Here is a 20277-nt window from a genome sequence, read left to right on the forward strand (position 1 = left end):
GCAATGCTAAATATTTTCGTTTGCTTTCTCATCTTCTAATTCTGATGCCACCTAAACCTAACCTATTTGTCATTCTTTTAAGCCAAGTAGAGTCTTATTTTTCAAATAATAAAGCACAGGTACATCTTAAAAATAACTTTTATTTGAATTGTAGTTGGTGTGGCATCACAGGGTTAGTATGAGCAGCTGCACTGTGGATGGAAACAGTTTGAGGAAGTGTTTCTCCAGGTGACCCCTAAATAAACAGAACTAAATACTTATCCAGCAAAATGAGAAACAAGGCATAAACATTCGAAATTAAAGTTTGCCCAAGTTCAAGGAAACAGCCCCGATAGTTACTGCTAGATTTTCTCAGGCAGTAGTAGTATTTGGAATTTTGTGGCTTACAAGCAAAATCCTTCCTGTAGATTATACTACCACAAAAGTGTTAGAAAATAATGTCAGGCATATTCAACTGCTTGCTGCAGGTAACTATACTAAACAGAGATGGTTCCCATAAGTCTGGAAGCATTGGCAGATATACTCGATACTCTCAGGTTCATTGTATGTACACATACTTATTTTTTATACATTTATATTTATATATACAAATACATGCATTTCCAGATTTATGGACACCTTTATAACATAGTTTCATTAGTTCTATTTGGCATTGAAATCAATGGAGGTAAATAATATAAAAAGCATAATAGATTTATGTATTTCAAATTACAGGACAATTCTATGATATCATCCTCAAAATAACTTCAGTGTAATTTCAAAACAAGTCTATTTTCAATTTTGAATATAAATTTAGTTATTAACTAATTGTACCTGATCATCTAATATTTATTTTTAATGATTGTGACAATGATATCTTTTGTATTGCTAGCTTTCTTTACGATTTTAATTATTAAACAACCTTTTACTTAAAAATAAAATACATATTTCCAGACCAAATCCAATTTTATTTGGTGGCAATTACAGATGATTGTGATTTGAGAGCTAAATTTTGTAAATAAGGCCTGATCAGAGCCACTCATTTTAATCGTCTGGTCAAATTCCTGTGATTGCTAAAACAGTATAGGACTACTTTCTACCTTTAATTGTAGGCACTTGAATAAAAATAGTTTTAAAGAGTTTTGTAACACTGAAGCGGAATATAAGGCCTGGTTAGTGGATAAAGCAAAGACTAGTTTCTCCATAATATAAAATAAAAAAAACTAATCATGAAAGATAAAATTAAATAATAAAGTACTCTTTCCTTACCACCTAGTAAGACTTTGACAAGAAAAAGGGAAAATTATCATGTAAGTCTAGTTTTTAGTTTTTGTTTTAGGAATTGTCAGGCACAAAGGTAGGCATAAGATTGCCAAGGAATCACATTGACTTACGTTTTATGTTTTTCAAACTATAGGTGACATGTCCTCAATAAACAATACTTTGAATAACCATCAACTGACTCATCTACAGTCGCTGCTAAACAACAATCAGATGTTTCCTCCAAATCAGCAGCAGCAGCAGCTTCTTCAGGGCTACCAGAATCTCCAGGCATTTCCAGGACAGCCCGCAATCCCTTGCCCAGCTAACAGTAACCCCATGGCTTGTCTGTTTCAGAACTTTCAGGTACTCACCTTCCCTGGGTCACTTTAGTACAGAACAATGTCTGAATTTTTTAAACACTTTCTTTGGGGGAAGAGGCAAAAGATGGAAGTTTTATGCCCTTCCACTTCTACTCACTGTCTTTTCTCAGTAATGAATGTTAGACATTCTAGTCTTTTGTGTGAAGCTTATTTTATTTTGTCTGAAGCATGTCAGTGGTCCTTTTGGAGTGGTTAGTAAAAACTGATCTTGGCACCCTCTCAAACCCTTTTGAGGGTTTAATCCAATTGCTCTCATGATTAAAATCCACCGCCTTAACATGCCTTACCCCATTCTCCAGCCTCAGCTCTTACTACTGTCTTCCTGGCTTCAGCCACGTGGTCTTCCTTTAGTTAGACAAACTGAATAAATCCCTGGTAGATTTAAGAGCTAGGTGCAAAGAGTAATACTAAATAAATATAAGAAGAAAATACAGAATTTTTAAAAATAGTCTTGGGCCCTGACTGGTGTAGCTCAGTGGGTTGGGCATTGTCTCATAAACTGAAAGGTCACAGTCAGGGCACATGCCTGAGCTGCAGGCCAGGTCCCCAGTTGGAGGTGTGCAAGAGGCAACCACACATTGATCTCCCTCTCTTTCTCCCTCCCTCTTTCTCTAAAAATAAATAAAATCTTAAAAATTAAAAAAAATAATCTTGGGATAGAGAAGGCTCAACAACACACAAAATCAAGTAGTTTTTTAAAAGTTATATAATTAAATACACACACCTTTAAAATCTTTATCTTTGAAGATAAACTACTAATGAACATGAAATGAATAATCAGCATTATGTAAATCACAACACTAATATGTCATCGGATTGATGATACCTTGTTGACAGTAGTGTGAGATAATGAATTTGTTGAGATTTATTCTTGGTCTGATTATATGCTGATTCAGTCCTTTTGATAGTTTATCAAGTTTTTAAATATACATGTCTTTGACCCAGAAATTTAACTTCTATGTATCTATTCTAGAGAAGTCTTCATATGTGAACAAAAGGGCACAATTCAGAATATTCATTACAACCACTTAAGTGTCCATCATTAGGGGCATAGTCAAATATGTTGAGGTAGATTCATCTACCTAGTGGTTTGAAAAATTAGCTAGACATATAATCTGATATGAAAAGATCCACAAGATTGCGAGACTCCAATACTGTAGTATTACAGAAGAAAACTGAAATACAGTGCCATTTATGGGAAAGATACAAAGAAGGAAAGGAGGGAGGGAAGAGGGAAGGAAGGAAGGAAGAAAAGAAAAGGAAGGAAAGAAAAGGAAGACCAGATATTCACCTACACATTTTAATGAATTAAAAATAAGTGTCTGCAAGGAAATGGGATTGGAGTGGGATGGGAAAGTACAGGTTTAGGTGGGTTGTGATGGTGAGGAAAACTTTTGTTTTTGACAATGAGAAAATATTCATAGACATATAATTTAGAAAGGAAGAGGAAGTGCTTAACCATGTCACTGAGAAAACAAGTGCATAAAGCCTGAAGAGACACTATTTGATTCAGCAATGAGAATATGACCAGTGACTTGGTGGAATGCAGTTCTGATGGAGTAGTGGGAGCAAGAGCCAGATTGCAGTGGCTGAAGAGATTGAAAAGATTAGGAATTACAGAGCAAAATAAAAACTTTTGAAAATTTAACTTTGAAGAATGTAAGAAAAACAGGGTAATGCCCCAAGGCAGACGAAGGTTGAATGACAATTTTTAAAATAGGAACACCATGCACATAGTTGTATGCTAAAGGAAAGAGGCAAAAAAAAAAGTTGAAGAGATGGTGATTACCAGAGGGGAAGAGACTGGGGGTTGGTGGAAGAGGGTAAAGAGAGAATAAATGTCTTTGGGTGGTAACACACAATACAATATACAGGTGATATATTATAGAATTGTACATGCGAAACCCTATATAATTTTACTAACCAGTGTCACTGCAATCAATTAAATTTTAATAAAGTGGAAGAGATAGAACATAAAGAAGGGAAAGAATAACAGATAAGGCAAGACCCCTGAGCAGGGGCTTGGGATCCAAAGCATAAACAGAGAACTGACTCTCAGAGAGCAGAAGGGGCCCCTCTTACACTGGAAGACTGGACACGGTTTGGGACACATAGTTGCAGAGAAGGATGTACAGCCAGAAGGCAGGGAGGAGCAGAGTAGAAGATTTAAAAGAATTCTTAATCTATGAACTTCATTTTCTGTGTTAAGTAAGCCCATCTACTAAGAACCATGCAGGAGATGGGATAGCCGCTGGCTTGTGGAAGTGGGCAAAGATTGGAACAGTGGTGAAGGAGAGGGCTGCCCAACGGGTGGATCACAGGATTGGTGGAAACAAAAGCTGCCAGCTGGATTGGAAGCCAGATACTCAGCATCCGCACTGCAGATGTAGATGAAGCAGGCTGTTGAATTGATTCAGGACTGGGGTTCTCTGTGGTAGGTGCAGAGAAGGGGAGAATGGCAAGAGAATGACTGATGTACTGATGGGTCCCAGGTCTTGGTTTAGTGGGGAAGGATAGGAAAACAGGAAGGGAGTCAGCACTGAAGGGGAAACACCAAGTATCAAAGGTCTGGAGCAGCAGTTCTTAGATGGGGTTGGTGAAATTAGAGTAACCTCGGGGATACATTCAAACTGCACTCATCTTTGCCGTCCTGAGATTTGATATTCTCCCCTGGTGGGCACTCCCTCCCTTCACCTCTTCTCAACGTGAAGGAGCCGTTGTCACTGCGGACACCATGGGGGTGTCCCTCAGCTGACGGCCGGGTAAGGGTGAAAAGTAGGTGTTTTGACCCTATCTGAAGACTCAAAATTTGGTGTTACATCAGAAATATCTTATTGTAAGGAAAGGGGTATATGTTTGTTTTGTTTTATGTTGTACATATTTCACTTAATTCAGTAGAAATCATTTTCAAAATCAGGTTCCCTTTGTAATTTGAACGGTGTTGGTGACTGACTCCCAAGTTGCAAAACCTGTAATGATGCTAAATACTGGGAGTCATCACCTTAAAACACACTGGCTCCAACAGCCTCAACTTTAACTTTTCTAGAGAGTGTTTAGTGATTTTTTTTTTAAATCTGTTGAATGATTTGAACCAAAGAAATGGTACTTAAATATAATGGAGGCATAAGCTTTTCTATACAAAGTGGCTTTTTATTTCATTTTTGAATCTTGTTTTTTCTTTACATTTCCTTCCTTGTCATACCTGTTTGTCTTTTGGTAGATCTTAAAATTATATCTTTCTCTCTGAGGTCTTTAATTCTTTTTCTCTCTCCTTCACTGCTTCCTGTCTATTTCTTCAAGGTGAGAATGCAGGAAGATGCAGCTCTCCTCAACAAAAGAATAAGCACTCAGCCAGGGCTCACAGCACTCCCTGAGAACCCGAACACTACACTCCCACCTTTCCAAGATACATCTTGTGATCTGCAGCCGAGGATGGACCCGCCCCTGGGTCAGCAGGTGAAGGATGGCCTCGTTGTGGGTGGCCAAGGTGATGCCTCCGTAGATGCCATTTACAAGGCAGTTGTTGATGCGGCCAGCAAAGGAATGCAGGTCGTCATCACCACCGCAGTCAACAACACGACCCAGATCAGCCCCATTCCAGCTCTGAGTGCCATGAGTGCCTTCACTGCTTCGATCGGTGACCCATTAAGTCTCCCCAGTGCTGTCAGCGCGGTCATTCATGGACGGAACGTGGGCACTGTCGATCATGACGGGAGGCCGAGGAGCGTCAGAGGGCCACGGCTGCCCAGGAGCCTGGACCAGGGGAAAAACTCAAACGAAGGAGATGGGTTTGAATATTTCAAGTCAGCAAGTTGCCACGCATCTAAAAAACAGTGGGATGGGGAGCAAAGCCCTGGAGGGGAGCGTAACAGGTGGAAGTGTGAGGACTTTTTAGACCATGCAGGCCATGTTCACAGTAGTCCTTGTCACGAGAGGTCCAACAACATCTCTACACTGCCATTTCTGCCCGGGGAGCAGCACCCAATACTGTTACCACCAAGAAACTGTCAAGGGGATAAAATTCTAGAGGAGAACTTCAGGTATAACAACTACAAAAGAACTATGATGAGTTTTAAGGAGAGGTTAGAGAACACTGTGGAGAGATGTGCGCACATTAATGGGAACAGACCGCGGCAGAGTCGTGGCTTTGGAGACTTGCTGAGCACCACCAAGCAAGACCTGATCCTAGAGGAGCAGTCTCCAAGCTCCTCAAACAGTTTGGAAAGTTCTCTGGTCAAAGACTACATCCACTACAATGGAGACTTTAATGCCAAAAGCATTAATGGGTGTGTGCCTAGCCCTTCAGATGCTAAAAGCATTAGTAGTGAAGATGACCTACGGAATCCAGACTCCCCCTCTTCAAACGAGTTGATACATTATAGGCCAAGGACGTTCAATGTTGGCGACTTGGTCTGGAGCCAAATCAAAGGACTGACTTCCTGGCCTGGAAAATTAGTAAGAGAAGACGACGTTCACAATTTATGTCAACAAAGCCCCGAGGAAGGGAAGGTATACCAATCTTTATCCATTGTCAAATACTAACCTTTATTCCAGTATCAATTATTATTTTTTGTTGTCATCACTTTGGATTCTTTGGATTTGAAATTAGGATTCTCCATGACTCATTGAGGTCTCATAAACTTCTGGAGCATAAAGTGAAGAGGGGAAGTTTGTAGTCACCAAATGTCATATCATCAAGGGGTGAGTTGTGAAACGTCTGTAGATTCCACTAAGGCTCAGAATGGTTCCAACCCAGGAACCGGAGGCAACAGGAAGTGCCAGGGGACAGCTTTCCCTCCGTGTGCTTCCCTGTGACCCTTAGCGCTGGGGAGAGGCTTAAGTTGGCCATTTCTGGAAGCAGCAGGTAATGTCTGGAATCAAAATGATGTCTCCTTTCAGGAAAAGTTCTGGGCCTTTATAACACATGGAAATGTTTAACCCCATAATCTGGTTCTGCTTAACAAAATCTGATCATATACATTAAATGAAAACTCCATGAAACTACCATTCAATTTAGAAGAAATTAGTAGGGGTCTTCTGGTCTTTCTGCCCCCACCCCAGAGTTGGTAGAAGTGATTCACTAGGCGAGAGATACGCAGAACGTTTTAAGAATAAAAATGTACATCTGACCAGGAGGAAATAATAATGCATATTCCCCACATACAGTGAAAAAACATATAATTTTTCATCTCCTTAGGAAATAAAAATTGCTCTTCCAGGTATATAGTATTATTCTCTTAAAGAGTATATTGTGCAAAGCTATTTCAACTCTGCTCAAACCTCCACTGGCACTCAGGTTTAATGGCAGGAAACCAAAAGCATTTTTGCCAGCACAATAAAAGGATTGTCTGTCTCCAAATGACTGGGAGGTCCTTCAACCCGTTGCTTATAATGCCTAATATATACTTGTCGGGATACATTCTGGGCATAATGTTTCTATGTTTGATAAGAAAATGAACTCCATACTCCTATTCAGAAAACATTTTATGCTCTAATCTCTCCGAGACCAGACAAACATTCTTTAGGTTGATAAACCTAAATATGTTTGACAGTTTATTCAAAAATAATTAGAAACAGCAAAATTGGGCTTTTATGATATAAACGGAACTGCCGCAAACACAAGATGTAGACATTGAACTGTTTTACAACGTCTGTGCAAATGAAACCATGTCTTTTTTTATGTGCCATTTTCAAAAGCTTAACTGAAGAAAAGATTATGGCCGCTCTCTGTTTCCTGGAAACCTTCCTGACCCGAACGCCTTGTCTAAACATCTCTGTATGTCCCCACGAGACTAGAGGCATGTTTCTTTAACACATTCCACATTAAACAACGGTCCTAATCTTCTGATTAGTCTGTGTTGGCAAACTCCTAAAATTGAGTTCTTCACTGATATTTGGAGAGATGTACTTTTTAAAAAACATCACTAATTTAAGAGTCCAAGAAACATTCATTTTTCTTCCTTTAAATAGGCAACTGGTTTTCATTTCCAAAAATCCAGATTCTTCTTTCTTATTGTAAGCAATAGAGGAATTCTTAATGGGAAGCATAAATTTGTATCTGTAAATTCAAATATCTCCCTCCCACTGGCTGACATTGTAGTTTTGCATTCTCAAAGCATTGCTATGAAGATACACTACAAGTATTTTTAGTTTCAGAAAAAATAATTCAAAGCGCATGTTTAGAGGTGAAAAAAAACATATTTGTAATGAAATATTAACATCACATGAAATATGTATAATTAAAAAGCAAGGTATAATAACCTTAAATGCTCTAGGGCACTTAATGTTTTTGAAAACTTCAGGGCCTACCTCACTTTATCGCAGGAAAAACAAAGTGCTACTTCACAAGGAATCTTTTTTTCTCCTTTGGGTCACAAAACAAAGAAAGGGCTTCCTCATACTTTATTTAAAGATGCCCAGCTAGCCAAACAGTGTTCCCAGTTTACAGCACCAGAAAAGGCAAAATTTCAAACACAGTCCTGACTTCAAGCCAGCTTTATCCTCAACAGTGTTAGGTCCAGTCTTGCACATCGAGAACCAGATTTCTGCTTTTAAAAGAGTAAGCAACACGTTAGGGCTTCTTCCATATACTGTGGCAATGCCTGACATTTTAATGAAGTCAAAAGAGAAAGATAGAGGTAGACTCTGTAAACAATTTGTTTATAATAGTAAGTTCTCATTAATTCCACCTTACCAATGCGGAAGGAACCATTTTTCCCTAGTGTTTATCTTTGTAGCATCTCAGAGGAAACGATTTGCTAGACAGTTTTCTTACACATTAGCCTTTAGAAACTTCTTCACCTCTCAGTTTTTCATACGGTTTCTCTGTCTACCAAAGCAAATTAATTGAACATCCTGTCAGATCCCACCAGATAAAATCTTTGTTAACTCCAGTCTTAGAATAGATGTATTATCTTATCTCCCTACCACCCCACATCCCACAGACCTATCATTTATTTTCTGTGGCAGTCTTTGTTCTCAGCAAGCCCTCCAAACTCTTTTTGGAAGCAGGCCGAGCAGGGGAAAATAAATAATTAATTGGCAGGACTGCAGGTTACTGAGTCAGAGCAGACCAGCCACCTGCCGTGTTTCAGGCTGCGTGAGGGGTCTCTGGAGTGAGAGGCTGGTGCTGTGGTTGGAGCACGGGTACCTGCTGGGGGCTGAGATCTCCATCTCCCCGTTGTCCATGAGCTGATGCTTTCACCGACTCTTGGTCCTGACGGTAAATGACCGGTTCATTTTGTGATTTTACAAAGGCACCTTCAACCTTTGGTGGGGCATGACATGTAGCCAAATTATGAATAAGCCATGAGAAATATTCTGTAGTTTCTGAGATTACTTCCTAAAACGTGTGATTGCTAAACATCAAACACTCCCTGAACACAGTCTACAGAAAACTAGAGAGAAAGCAAGGTGTGGCTGGGAAGAGNCTCTTGGTCCTGACGGTAAATGACCGGTTCATTTTGTGATTTTACAAAGGCACCTTCAACCTTTGGTGGGGCATGACATGTAGCCAAATTATGAATAAGCCATGAGAAATATTCTGTAGTTTCTGAGATTACTTCCTAAAACGTGTGATTGCTAAACATCAAACACTCCCTGAACACAGTCTACAGAAAACTAGAGAGAAAGCAAGATGTGGCCGGGAAGAGGCATGGGCTTTGGGCGCTCTGGCGTGAGCTTCATCCCGGCTCCGCCAGTTACCAAAACGGCCTGGGTAGGCAGATTCATCTGCCAGAACTGCGATCTTCGCACCTCTCCAGTGGGAATATTAATGCCTACTCCAAATGACGTTTGTAAGAATTAAACAAAATACCATAAATAGATTATCCAACACACCAAAAGGCTCAGTAAAAAATGAGGCTCTTCACCCCAGTTCTCTGTGTAAGACAACCTGGTTAGTTTGGCTCTCAGTGTTATGGAATGGTGGTCATTTGACCTTAGGGCCTATCTATGCATTATCCACCAGTAAAGGGTTTCCCAACCAGGTTCGGTAGAAAAGGGTTATAACGAATATATCCAGTGGATGAAACCATTTATAACTTTTTATAAACCTCTGCGCATCATAGAAATTGGCATATCTGATTATAAATTAATATTAGCTGTTCGTTTCATGCAGGAGCTCAACTTGGAAGCATTTCAAAGCTCTGAGTTATTGAGTGAGCTTGAACATCCCGTCTCCTCAGAGTTTCTAAAAAATGTAAACTCACGATTTCTTCCTCTACCTTCCATCACACCCTTCTCCCACCTCCCTTCACACCCTTTCCTCTGAGCAACAACATTAATTAGTAGAGATTTTTAACCATCTGTGAAGAGTTGGGCTGATCGCCCCCGTGTGACCCTGGACCGGCACTGAAGCTGTGGCCAAGCTGAGGATACTGTGTGACGTCACACCATTTCGGAAGTGGTATCACCTACTAATAATTTTTTCCCTTTGGTTAGCAGTTTGTAGTGAACTATCTTCTGGAAAATATTTATACTTTTTCTAAATAAATGCAAGTTTCTCTCTAAACCCTGAACCCTTTATAGTTTGAGGTTCGGGGGCTGAGGGTAAGACCTAATTGCAGTGCTTGATTACGTGGCCATTCGTGGCTGGAAAGACGCACTGCCAGGTCTTGGCTCTGGGTTAGAGAATTCTTACAAAGGAAACGGCTTCCGCTGGCACTACATCTATATGCCGTGCTGTGCGGACACTTCAAGGCTGGGTAACTGGGGGGGAGACAGTTATCTTTACGTACTTACTTCACTAATGATTTAAGCATAGGAAAAATGCTCTCGTTGTCTAAAACAAATGTTTTAATTCTCATCTTTGATTTTACATTAACTAGCCCGAAAGGGATGATTCTCTTTTTTCTTTTTTTAATAACAGAAAATAAAGTTCTTATTTTCTTCTGAGAAGATAATTTTTACTCTTCCTGGACATTGCCCCATTGGCCTTCACACCTCATGGCTCTAACATTTGATACGTATTCTGACTCAGGCTTGACTTAGGAAGGGATTTATTTCTCGATTGGCACCAGAATGTCTCTTTTCAATGGGACATTTGTTGTTTGACAAATAGAGACATCTCCCAATCACCCAGGAAAGTCCTAGGGGTCAGTGCCACAGCACCTGGTGGAATAACTACAGGCTCTGCAAGGCAGTGGGTGGGTGCTCCTTCTCTAGACTCACCGTTGGCTTTGCCCGCACCATCATGTTTGACAGGTAGAGATAAAAATAGTTCTCTCGATAGCCGTTCAAAGCAGACAAAACTCATAAGAAAATCAGTCTGAGGACCACTCACTTTCTGTATGTCAGCTCTGCATCCCAGGCTCACACATTTTGACAGTGTGGGTCCAAACCAGAGACAGGCCACCATATTCAGGGGACGGGTGTAACTTAAGAAACTGAGCCTAGGGACCGACTTTGGGAGGTTGTTCTCCTGGGAGGTTTCAACGTTTCATTTTCAAGGACATTCTTTCTGTGCTTGATTATTAGTGTGAGCCGTTTGTCATTGTTTGGTGCTATAATTCTCTTTTGAAATTGTCCTTTGTGTATTCCCTTTACGTTCTAAATTTTCCCACCCTCAGTTGGGAATGAATCCTTCCTCTGTAGTATTTGGGCTACATTTTGGCTGGTGGGATGGCAGGGGCAACCAATGCTCTGTAGCAGTGGAATCTTCTTGAAAAGGAAGCAAAAGTTTTTTGAAAAGTGATAAGCGAGATAAGATCCAGGCTAAGAAAGTCAGTGCCTGATCAAAATTTGAGAGATCATAAAAGAGAAGAACTAGATAAGACCAGACATGTGAGTATTAGGAAGAAGACTAAACTGAGTGAGTCAAAAGCTTAGGTAAGACTGTAAGCTTTACTCTAGTGAACTGTGGAATCCAGTATTGTGACTTTTTTTTCCCGGAGCCAGAGGGAAAGGAGGCCTCTCTCCATTCACTGAAACTCAGTGCCGCGTTCAGGAGCTTGTCCATGCAGTTTGCATGGAGACATTCTAAGTGGCAAATGCAGTCTCAGGTCAGAGGCGTAGACACACTTCTGTTACATGAGCTCTTACCCTGTGTTTCATACAAGTTTATCCAAAGCATTTCATCTGTTTATGTGTTGTGACATTGACAATACACATACTGTAGTCCTGTAGTGCAGTTCTCTGAGACTCAGAGGTCCTGCTATCCAAAGTGGAGAGGAAAGGAAGCACACAAGCACAAAACCCTCAGGTAGTGCCACTGACAAAAATAGTAATAATGTGGACCTGGTTAGTTTGTTGGGAAAAATTAGGAGTCAATTTAGTGCTATTTCCACGAGTTCTATTGTTGGAAAATTTGGTTCATCCTTTCTGTCACAAGTGAGTTAACATTTTACCCTAAAGTATTTATTTATCATTAATTCCCATTCTTTCAGGATTAAAAAAAAATTACTATTTAATAAATATTTGACAATAATGAACCTAAGAAATGCCTCATATTTGCTTAATTTGCTATTTACCAGACTTCAGCTAAAGAAGTATGTTACCTGTACTATTACTTAGTTAAAATTTTTCTTTAAACCCATTTACTCAGTAATTCATTCAACCAATATTTTTTGAACACATAATTGTACTAGGCACTATTCAAGCCATTTTAAAATAGCCTTTTCAGTCTTCCAAGTTATAATATATGGAAATCGTAGGTAAAGTAGTTGTTGTGTTTTTCCTCTAAGTTTATATGAGCACAACACAACTATTAAAAATGTTTAAAGGCCTGTCCACGTTGCACCTAAAATAATTTCACTGGCTTGGTGTTTGTAAACACCTTCATGTTCATTGTCTCTTTAGAGTCTCTCAGTGACCCATAAAAATGTGCACCATTATCCCTGCTGTACAGATGAGAGAACGGAAGCCCAGAGGGGAGGGATTCCCAAGGACACGACGTACAAGCAGGGAGGTCCTCCTCCCTTGACTCTGGGTTCAGTGCGGGGCCTGCTGCCGCCAGCCCACAGGGCCGCAGGTGCAGTAGAAATGGGGCGGGGAAGTGAAGAACGAAAGGAAGAACCTGAGGTCAGCTGTCTTACCTCCATTATGAAATCCGTGGTGTGGCTTATGCGCTGTCCTTCGACCTCTGTGGGACAGCTTTCCCTCTGCACTAAGTAGCTGAAAAGGCATCAGCAGGAGACTTAAACCTGTTATCAGGATTAAAGCCTGCAGAGAACTTTAACATTTACAGTTAGTTGTAAAAATGCAATTTGATTTCAAATAATTTGACTTTTTATGTCTGTGTGTATACATATATACATGTATGTGTATGGTATACATATAAAATGACTGTTTCGATGTGTATTAGAGTCGGTGTGGCAGAGAGATTGAGTGCTTTGGAGTCAGACATGAGTTTCAGTGCTGGCCCTGTCACTTAAAGACTGAGGCCCACCTGAGAAATAACAAAACTAATACTGGCTTTCAGACCAGTAATAAAACAGCGCAGTTTACATAAAAATGCACATGCAATGCTTTGACTGCCCCACATTCCTTATTTAATTAAAATTAAAAGTTGAAGATTTTAAAAAAGAGTTTGAGCCAACTTAGTGTTCTGTTTTTTGCTGGAGTTCAACAGGGAAAGTCTCCACTGAGGCCCCCACCTTGTCTCACTGTGAATCCTCCTCCTGTGGTCTGCATCCGCCCCTTCCTTCTGAGATCTCTCACGGAGCCAGTGTGTGTCTAATGAAAGCTTCTGTTACAGCAAAGCTTTCTTCCTGCTGTCAAGAAAGCCATTTAAATACAAGTGGAATTAGCTATAAGTTCCATAAATGTAATGTGTGAAATAGCTCTCATATTCTTTGTGGGAGTGAATACAGGCTGGAGGCTCGTGTCTCACAGGAAAGGTGAAAATGTATCCCAGGCAGCTTCTTCTTTCTCTAAACAACACATGGATGTATTCATCGTACTTAGGCTTTTCCATGCATCCCAATAAGACATTTCCTTCATGGCTCTTACCTTACGAAGTGGGATTGGAACAGCGTCATCTCCTGCTCTGGCTCACTACAGATTGGCTATCCCCAATGAATTTGTGTGTGTGAGATATTTGGATCCTTTACAACAAAATACAAAAAATTACTACAAGGAAAATATTTTCACTATTTGGCCATTTTTCCCATTGAATGATTAGAAATGCTTGTTTTCAGACTTGATGACTAAAACACTTTGTTAATCATTACTGTGTACTAAATTTGAAAGTGGTGAAAGAAAAAATCATTTATAAATAATATTCATGAGTCAGGAAGATTTAAAGACAACAAGTGATAATAATATCCTCGCTTATTAGTGTCCACTTTCTTACCCATGAAGCATTTCTGTCAACCTCTGAATTTGTATAATTTTTGCATAAAAGTAGTGGAGGGTTTGGAGAAAAGCTGGGTTAAGGGACAGCCAGGGGATTTGCTGTGAAGCTGTGTTTATACAAGTAACACTGTCTTTACTCAGTTTGTCTTTTTTCTAGAGATCAATAAAAATAGCAGTGTTTTTCTAAAGGTGTTTTTACTCAGAAGTTACATACAAGTGTTCCTATTTATTAGTTGTTTTTCCTAGGGGAGGTAGCTTCAAGAACCAAGCTAGAGATCATTGTGGGTGAGTGGCAAAGGCTGCACCCCCCTGCCCACCGGTCCCCCAGCTGCCGTTTGGTGATGAGGCAGCAGGCTTCACACAGGTCGCTCATGATAAAGCAGGACAGGGGAGAGGGCCCGCCCATAAGGTGTAGCAACACCCTCTTCCCACACCAGTAGGGACTGTGGGTGGCTTCCCTAACACACACCAGGTAATGCTAGCTGCTCTATGCTTGGTTAAATGTTCGGCGTGACTTGTCACATTTTAAGCCCACAGCCATTCTAGCAACAAGGTAGGTACCATCGTCCTCATTTTAAAGAGGAAAAAATGGAGGCTCAGAAAACTTAAGTGTTTTACTCATTCCAGGAGGTCAGATTGAAACTTGACTCTTGACTCCAAAGCCCGCCCCTCGCCGACCACTGCGCTTGTCCTCCCTGAGGAAATACAGACTTACAGTTTCTGAACAGCAGGTCGCAAAGAAAGCAAACCAGAATCTCTTTGACTTATATGATTTTTCAAATCGCAAGTTACTTAAATTCCAAGGTTTGTTCTTCAAACACTATTTTTGGAATGTTGACAGTTTAAAAACCAGAGTCTTCCTTTCCCTTGATGTCTGCAGCCTGGAGCCACAGAACCGACCTGTGACTTTTGGCAGGGCAGCGCCAGGGTTAGCCTCCCTCCCCCAGCCACAGCCTGTGTGCACAGCAGGAAAGAGAAACAGTGTTAACAATGGCAGGTCTGGGTAATGTGGTGTGGTCTCATGCCTTCACTCAGGTGGAGCCCGAGAAGCTGAGGACACTAACAGAAGGTTTTGAAGCCTACAGCCGAGCCCGGAAAAGAAACAGAAAGTAAGCGCTATTTTTTTTTCCTTCCCATCTTGTTTTTCAGAAATATGATTTTACTGGTTTTCCTTCGAAAGGACTATGACATGTCAATGATGTTGTCCATCTTGTAGCGTGCCGATAAACAGTTGAATAGTGGTAACCAAAGAGGACCATGGTAGACAAGCCAAATCAGTGATTACAGAAAATATTTTCTCAACAATTTATACTGTGTGGGGGTTTCCCCTCTTCATCAGCTCTTTCCTAACTCCCTGCGTCTCCATCCCTCTGATTTAGTGGGCAAGAGAACGTGATTAATATTTTCAACATGTAGCAATTAAATTGTCTGAAAAGATAGCAAAAGTCTACAATTTACAGTTTGGCAAATTGACTTATTAATCTAAGTGAAGGTAAATAATATTTTTCCTTGGATCAGATGCAATAAGTTCTCTTAGGAATTATAACTAGAAGTTGAACTTTGGGACAGTATTATTCAAGTTTTTCCAGATCTATACATTCTGAGTAACTGTAGGGCGGACACGTAAAGAATGTGTTTCCACTGTAATACAATATAGTTTTATGTATCAGAACTATTATCTCATTTTGAGGAAAAGAACTTTAAAGGTTGCTTTTCTATATGAATATGGAAAATTATTTTAAAATATGTATAATTGACAGAGCTGTTCAGTTACTATAGTTTTCATATTATCAAACATCCAAAAATTATGAAATCAGACTGATTAGGAGTGTATGAGGTCTGTTCAGAAGGTATCCAGCCATGTAATATGAAAAAATGGAGGCATTTACTAAAGAAGATACACAATATAAGAAACATTATACATAGGACAATGATGTCTCAGTCCCCTTCAAAGTAGGCACCTCACAGTTCTCCCAGTCACCATCAGCTACTGCATTTTATTTTCCTGAATCTCATCGATGGTCTGAAATCTCTTCCCTTTCAAAGGTGATTTTAGTTTGGGGAAAAGCCAGAAGTCATAGAGCACCAAATCTGGACAGTAGGGAGGCTGAGTCACCTGGGTGAATTGATGTTTCACCAAAAAAACTCTGCAGAAGACATGATGCATGAGCGGGTACATTGTCGTGGTGAATCTGCCAATCACCAGTTGCCCATAGCTGTGGCTTTCTGAATCATCTGAATAGTTTCCAAGGAGGAATGTTCAAACTACACAAAATTTGATGCAGATTTGTTGCTGTACTCACTCAGTCATTTTGAATGTGAAGGCCACACAGTACACATGCTCAATGGCATCTACTGTCCCCACTGACTAGTACAGTGAAGTTGTCATTGTTTGCACATGTGCATTCCAGTCCACTCTCCTTGGCTGACAGTTTACATCAGTGTTGCCATAAACCATTCTCATTATATTAACCATAGCTGGGCTTTTTCTGGACAGACCTCATCTGTCATCTCGTCATCTCACTGGAATGTCTCATTAAAAGATGTCAACTGCAAGGGGCCAACTCCTACGTTGGACTCTTTTGGGAGGTAGCAAGTTGGCACTGCCTGTGACGAGGGCTGAGTGAATGGCCAGACTCACTGTATATCTGACCAGGACACAGTGAGGCAGGTGCCCCCTATTCTGATTAAGTGACATTTCCTGTAGAGAGCTTAGCATCAAGATAGGCCTATAAAATTAATATAAGATCTGGATGAAAAGAGGGAAATTGAAAATTACTTACATCACAAGTTTGCAATGGATTGTTTACTATAGAATATTCAACAGTACTTGTTTAATTGGTTTTCAAAAAATCCCCCCAATGTTTTCTCCAGTGAAGCATGCAAGTTAGCTGGATCATGTGCAAAATACCCAAAACAGAGTTGATAACATAGAAATGAAATAACTCCTCCAAATACTTAGGGGTAGTGCCTTGAAAAAGCTGTATTTTCCCCATAAATTTGCTATTCAGTGATTTCTGAAAGGTATTGAGTAGTAAACAGTGATTTTTTAAATTTTTTCTTCAAAACCAGTTTACTATCTGTAGTGGATTTATATGGGTTCTAAGTGGCAGTACCTAAAGGAACTCTGATGAAACCATAAACTCAAGAGTGCAGAGTGAAGAGGTAAGGAAGAAATGATGAAGCTCTCATTAGTAAAAACAGCTTTATTTATACAGTGCTCTTGTTTAAGTAGACTGACTTGTCTTGCAAAGGCCCAGAAGGATAGATTATACTTTGCACATGTGGTTTATGCCATCACAGGATGGGCTAGAATTACTGAGTCCATTTATAGATGGGGAGACTCAGACTGAAATCGCTTAGATAATTAGTAGAAGGGCACATAAGTGATGATAAATGATGTGTGGAACCCAGTCATTTCTTCCCCAATTTAAGGAGACTAACAAAAAAACAGCGCTGCAGGACCTGGAGCTCACTAGTGAAGAAAACAGACCCAGGAACAAATAAGTAACCTGTTGAAACTGCAATGACAGTGATGTGTATTGTCCATTTGGCATAATAGAGAAGTGGCATTAAATTCAGGTAAAGAAAGACTTGCTGGGGAAGATGGTGCCTGAGCCAAGCCTTACACACTACCTAGGTACTAGCCAGACAAAAGAAACAAGGACCGAGATGGGATGGTGTGGGATAGCCTCGGATGGGATCAGCCGCTGGAATTGGGGACCATAAAGGGTCGAACAGGAAACTGTAGGAGATGCAGCCACAGGTGCAAGCAGGAGCCAGAGTGTAAGGGCCCCGTGAGGACCCATAGAACGCTTTTTCTTATTGGAAGTGCCTGAAGGAGAAAGTGGTTGGATTTTCACTTTAGATATGGCTGTGTGGAGGATAAATTTTAGGGGAACAATTTTGAAGGCAGGGGCATTGTTTAGGAGGCTGCAGAAGAAGACAAGGGAGGATGAGGGCTCCAGCCAGGAAGAGAACATTGAGGATGGAGGAGGAGTGTGGTAGAGAAGTATTTGGGAGGTGAAGCTGACAGACCGTCTGGATGACTGACGGGCATGGGAAGGAGAGTAAGCAGTCAGGGTGTCAGTTGGGTGACTTGGTGGGTGGTGGAACCCCTGACCAAGCTGGAGAGCACAGGGAGAACCTCTGAGTGCGGCATGGGGCACTGTGGCATGGCTTGGACACACAAGTCTGAAACTGGGAGGAATTGGTATTTGACAGTGTAACAATGGCTGCAATCACACTGAGATACTTCGACCAATTTGAATGGTGGACTGGGGACTGAACACTGGGGCATTTGAACATTCACTAGAGACACTGAAGAAGATGAGGAGGATGGTCAGCAAGGAGGGGAAGAATCAGTGCCAGGAGAGTAGGGTGTTAGAAGCCAAAGACTGAACATTTCGGGATGACAAAATGCTCCACAGTGAGGCGAGAACTCAACAATCTCCACTGAACCGGGCAGTTGGGAGGCCAGTGGTAACCTCGGTGGAAGCAGTTTCCACTGGAGTAGTTAGTAGAAAAGCAAAGTGGCCCTGGGTCTCTACCATTAATGTGAGGGGTTCCTGAAAAATAACAGTGGAAGAGTTTTTCAGATTACAAAGGTTTGACTGTAGAGTAGGGGGGAAAGAAGATAGGAAGAGACTCAAAGGGGAAGATGGTATTTGGAACAAGATTGCAAAGAGGTTGATTTTTGACCCAAGATGAAATCCTGTTGCTTTCACTTCATTTTTCTGTGCCATCGGGTATGTTGCTTAACCTCTCTGAGCCTAAATTCTTCATCTCTAAAAGAGACATATTTTTATCTACCTCTTAGGATTTTCTAACACAGATAACATAATTAGAGCCTTAGCACCATACTTAGAACATGAAAAATAATTACTAAATAGTTATTTTTGTTATAAAGATAAGGTGAAACAAAATTATCTGATCTTTTTGCCAGTTGAAACATTCTACCACCATGTTAAATTTTTAAAACTTTATGTACTCATTTTAATCCTCAGTATCCTGCAAATTGTACAATAAAAATATCTTTAAATTTATATGCTCATTACAGCCTAATCACAAAAGAAATATTAACATATTTATTGAAGACACTACTCCAGGGTCATTTTGTACTTAAAAGAAGCAATTGTTCTCAGAAAAAAGTCCGTAGCTTTTAGACATGTTACGGTTTTCACTTAAGTGAGGCTGAAATCTTCTGTCTTATTTGTACATATAAATCATGTGGTAGCCTGATTTTTTCGAAGCTGAAAAAGGATAAAGTAATAAAATAAACCACACTTTTACTTTAAAACCAAGAAATGAAACTTAGCATATAAAGTTGTCTTCAATCTGTGTACTTTCTCTACGAATCGAGTGCCGAAGTCTCAGGCTCTTCACTTGGGTCTTACCCAGATTTCTTCTGTTCTACACGGAGTCGCCTACATTTTAAGCTGACCATGGAGAGCAGCATGAGTTCGCTTCCCTCTCACTCTTTGTACCATTCACAGGCGTGTACCTGGCTTTATTTTTTTTATGAAGCTGAGGATAATATGTCACAATATATGTAATGAAGATGAGACGTGACAATTATTTCCATTAGTAACTAGAAATGTGATTATATGTACATCTGTTGCTTAATTAAGTAGGTTTTAGAGTGTCCACTAGTAAAAATGTTTATTAAATGTCAGCAGGGTGTAGGCAGTAGTAGACGAGGCACCGCAGGAAGGCCCTCTGGCTGTAGGACTAGATTTTGACCAACCGTTCATTTCTGGCGCTCACGGAGGTTATTTCTCCCCCTTTTTAAGTTCATTTTTCCCGAACCTGACAAGTGGGTGTAAAAATTGGTCTGCAAATTTGACATTCAAGTCATTTCATGCCCCACACCTCTGTGTCTATTCTCTTTTGCATAGTCATTTCTTCCTCTATTAACTACTTAAGTTTGTCAAAGACAAATAATATTGTACTAATTTAGTTTAAATTAATCAAAGATATTTACAAACATTTTAAATATCTTGTTGAAGAATGAGATCACTAACTCTTAAAATTCTATCTTTTCATTTGATAACTAATATTGAATTATTTATGTAATTTAATGGTAATGTTATTGTAATGTTTAATAGTTTAAAATTTTTATGACTCTTTGTTTATTACTTTTGAAAACTGTTGTATTTAAATATCCATCTTCCTCATTACAAAATTAGAATTGGTTTTAGCAGTTCTCCTTTAAAAATCATGAAGTATTTCATACCAACAGTTGTCATAATATCTAAGTTTTAGGATTGTTGTATGGATTTAATAAGATAATGTATATAAAGATTTAACACAATTCTTGGCACTTAGAAAATTTTCAATAAATAGTAGCTATTTTTTTATT

The 20277-nt window shown here is 39.9% G+C and overlaps 1 protein-coding gene across 4 annotated transcripts in view; it reads left to right on the plus strand.

Annotated features, from left to right (window-relative positions):
* The window catches only part of MBD5 (methyl-CpG binding domain protein 5), a 173944-nt gene that overhangs the window by 147177 nt on the left and 6490 nt on the right, over nucleotides 1-20277 (plus strand). For all 4 annotated transcript variants that reach the window (XM_037027789.1, XM_037027792.1, XM_037027793.1 and 1 more), the window contains 3 exons: nucleotides 1397-1605; nucleotides 4923-6131; nucleotides 14952-15025. In XM_037027789.1, the coding sequence (XP_036883684.1) occupies nucleotides 1397-1605; nucleotides 4923-6131; nucleotides 14952-15025 (1492 nt within the window). The remainder of the gene's footprint in view (nucleotides 1-1396; nucleotides 1606-4922; nucleotides 6132-14951; nucleotides 15026-20277) is intronic.

Source organism: Sturnira hondurensis, unplaced genomic scaffold (assembly GCF_014824575.4).
Source record: "Sturnira hondurensis isolate 20B ecotype Veracruz unplaced genomic scaffold, ASM1482457v3 Scaffold0019428, whole genome shotgun sequence".
In the NCBI taxonomy this organism is placed as follows: domain Eukaryota; kingdom Metazoa; phylum Chordata; class Mammalia; order Chiroptera; family Phyllostomidae; genus Sturnira; species Sturnira hondurensis.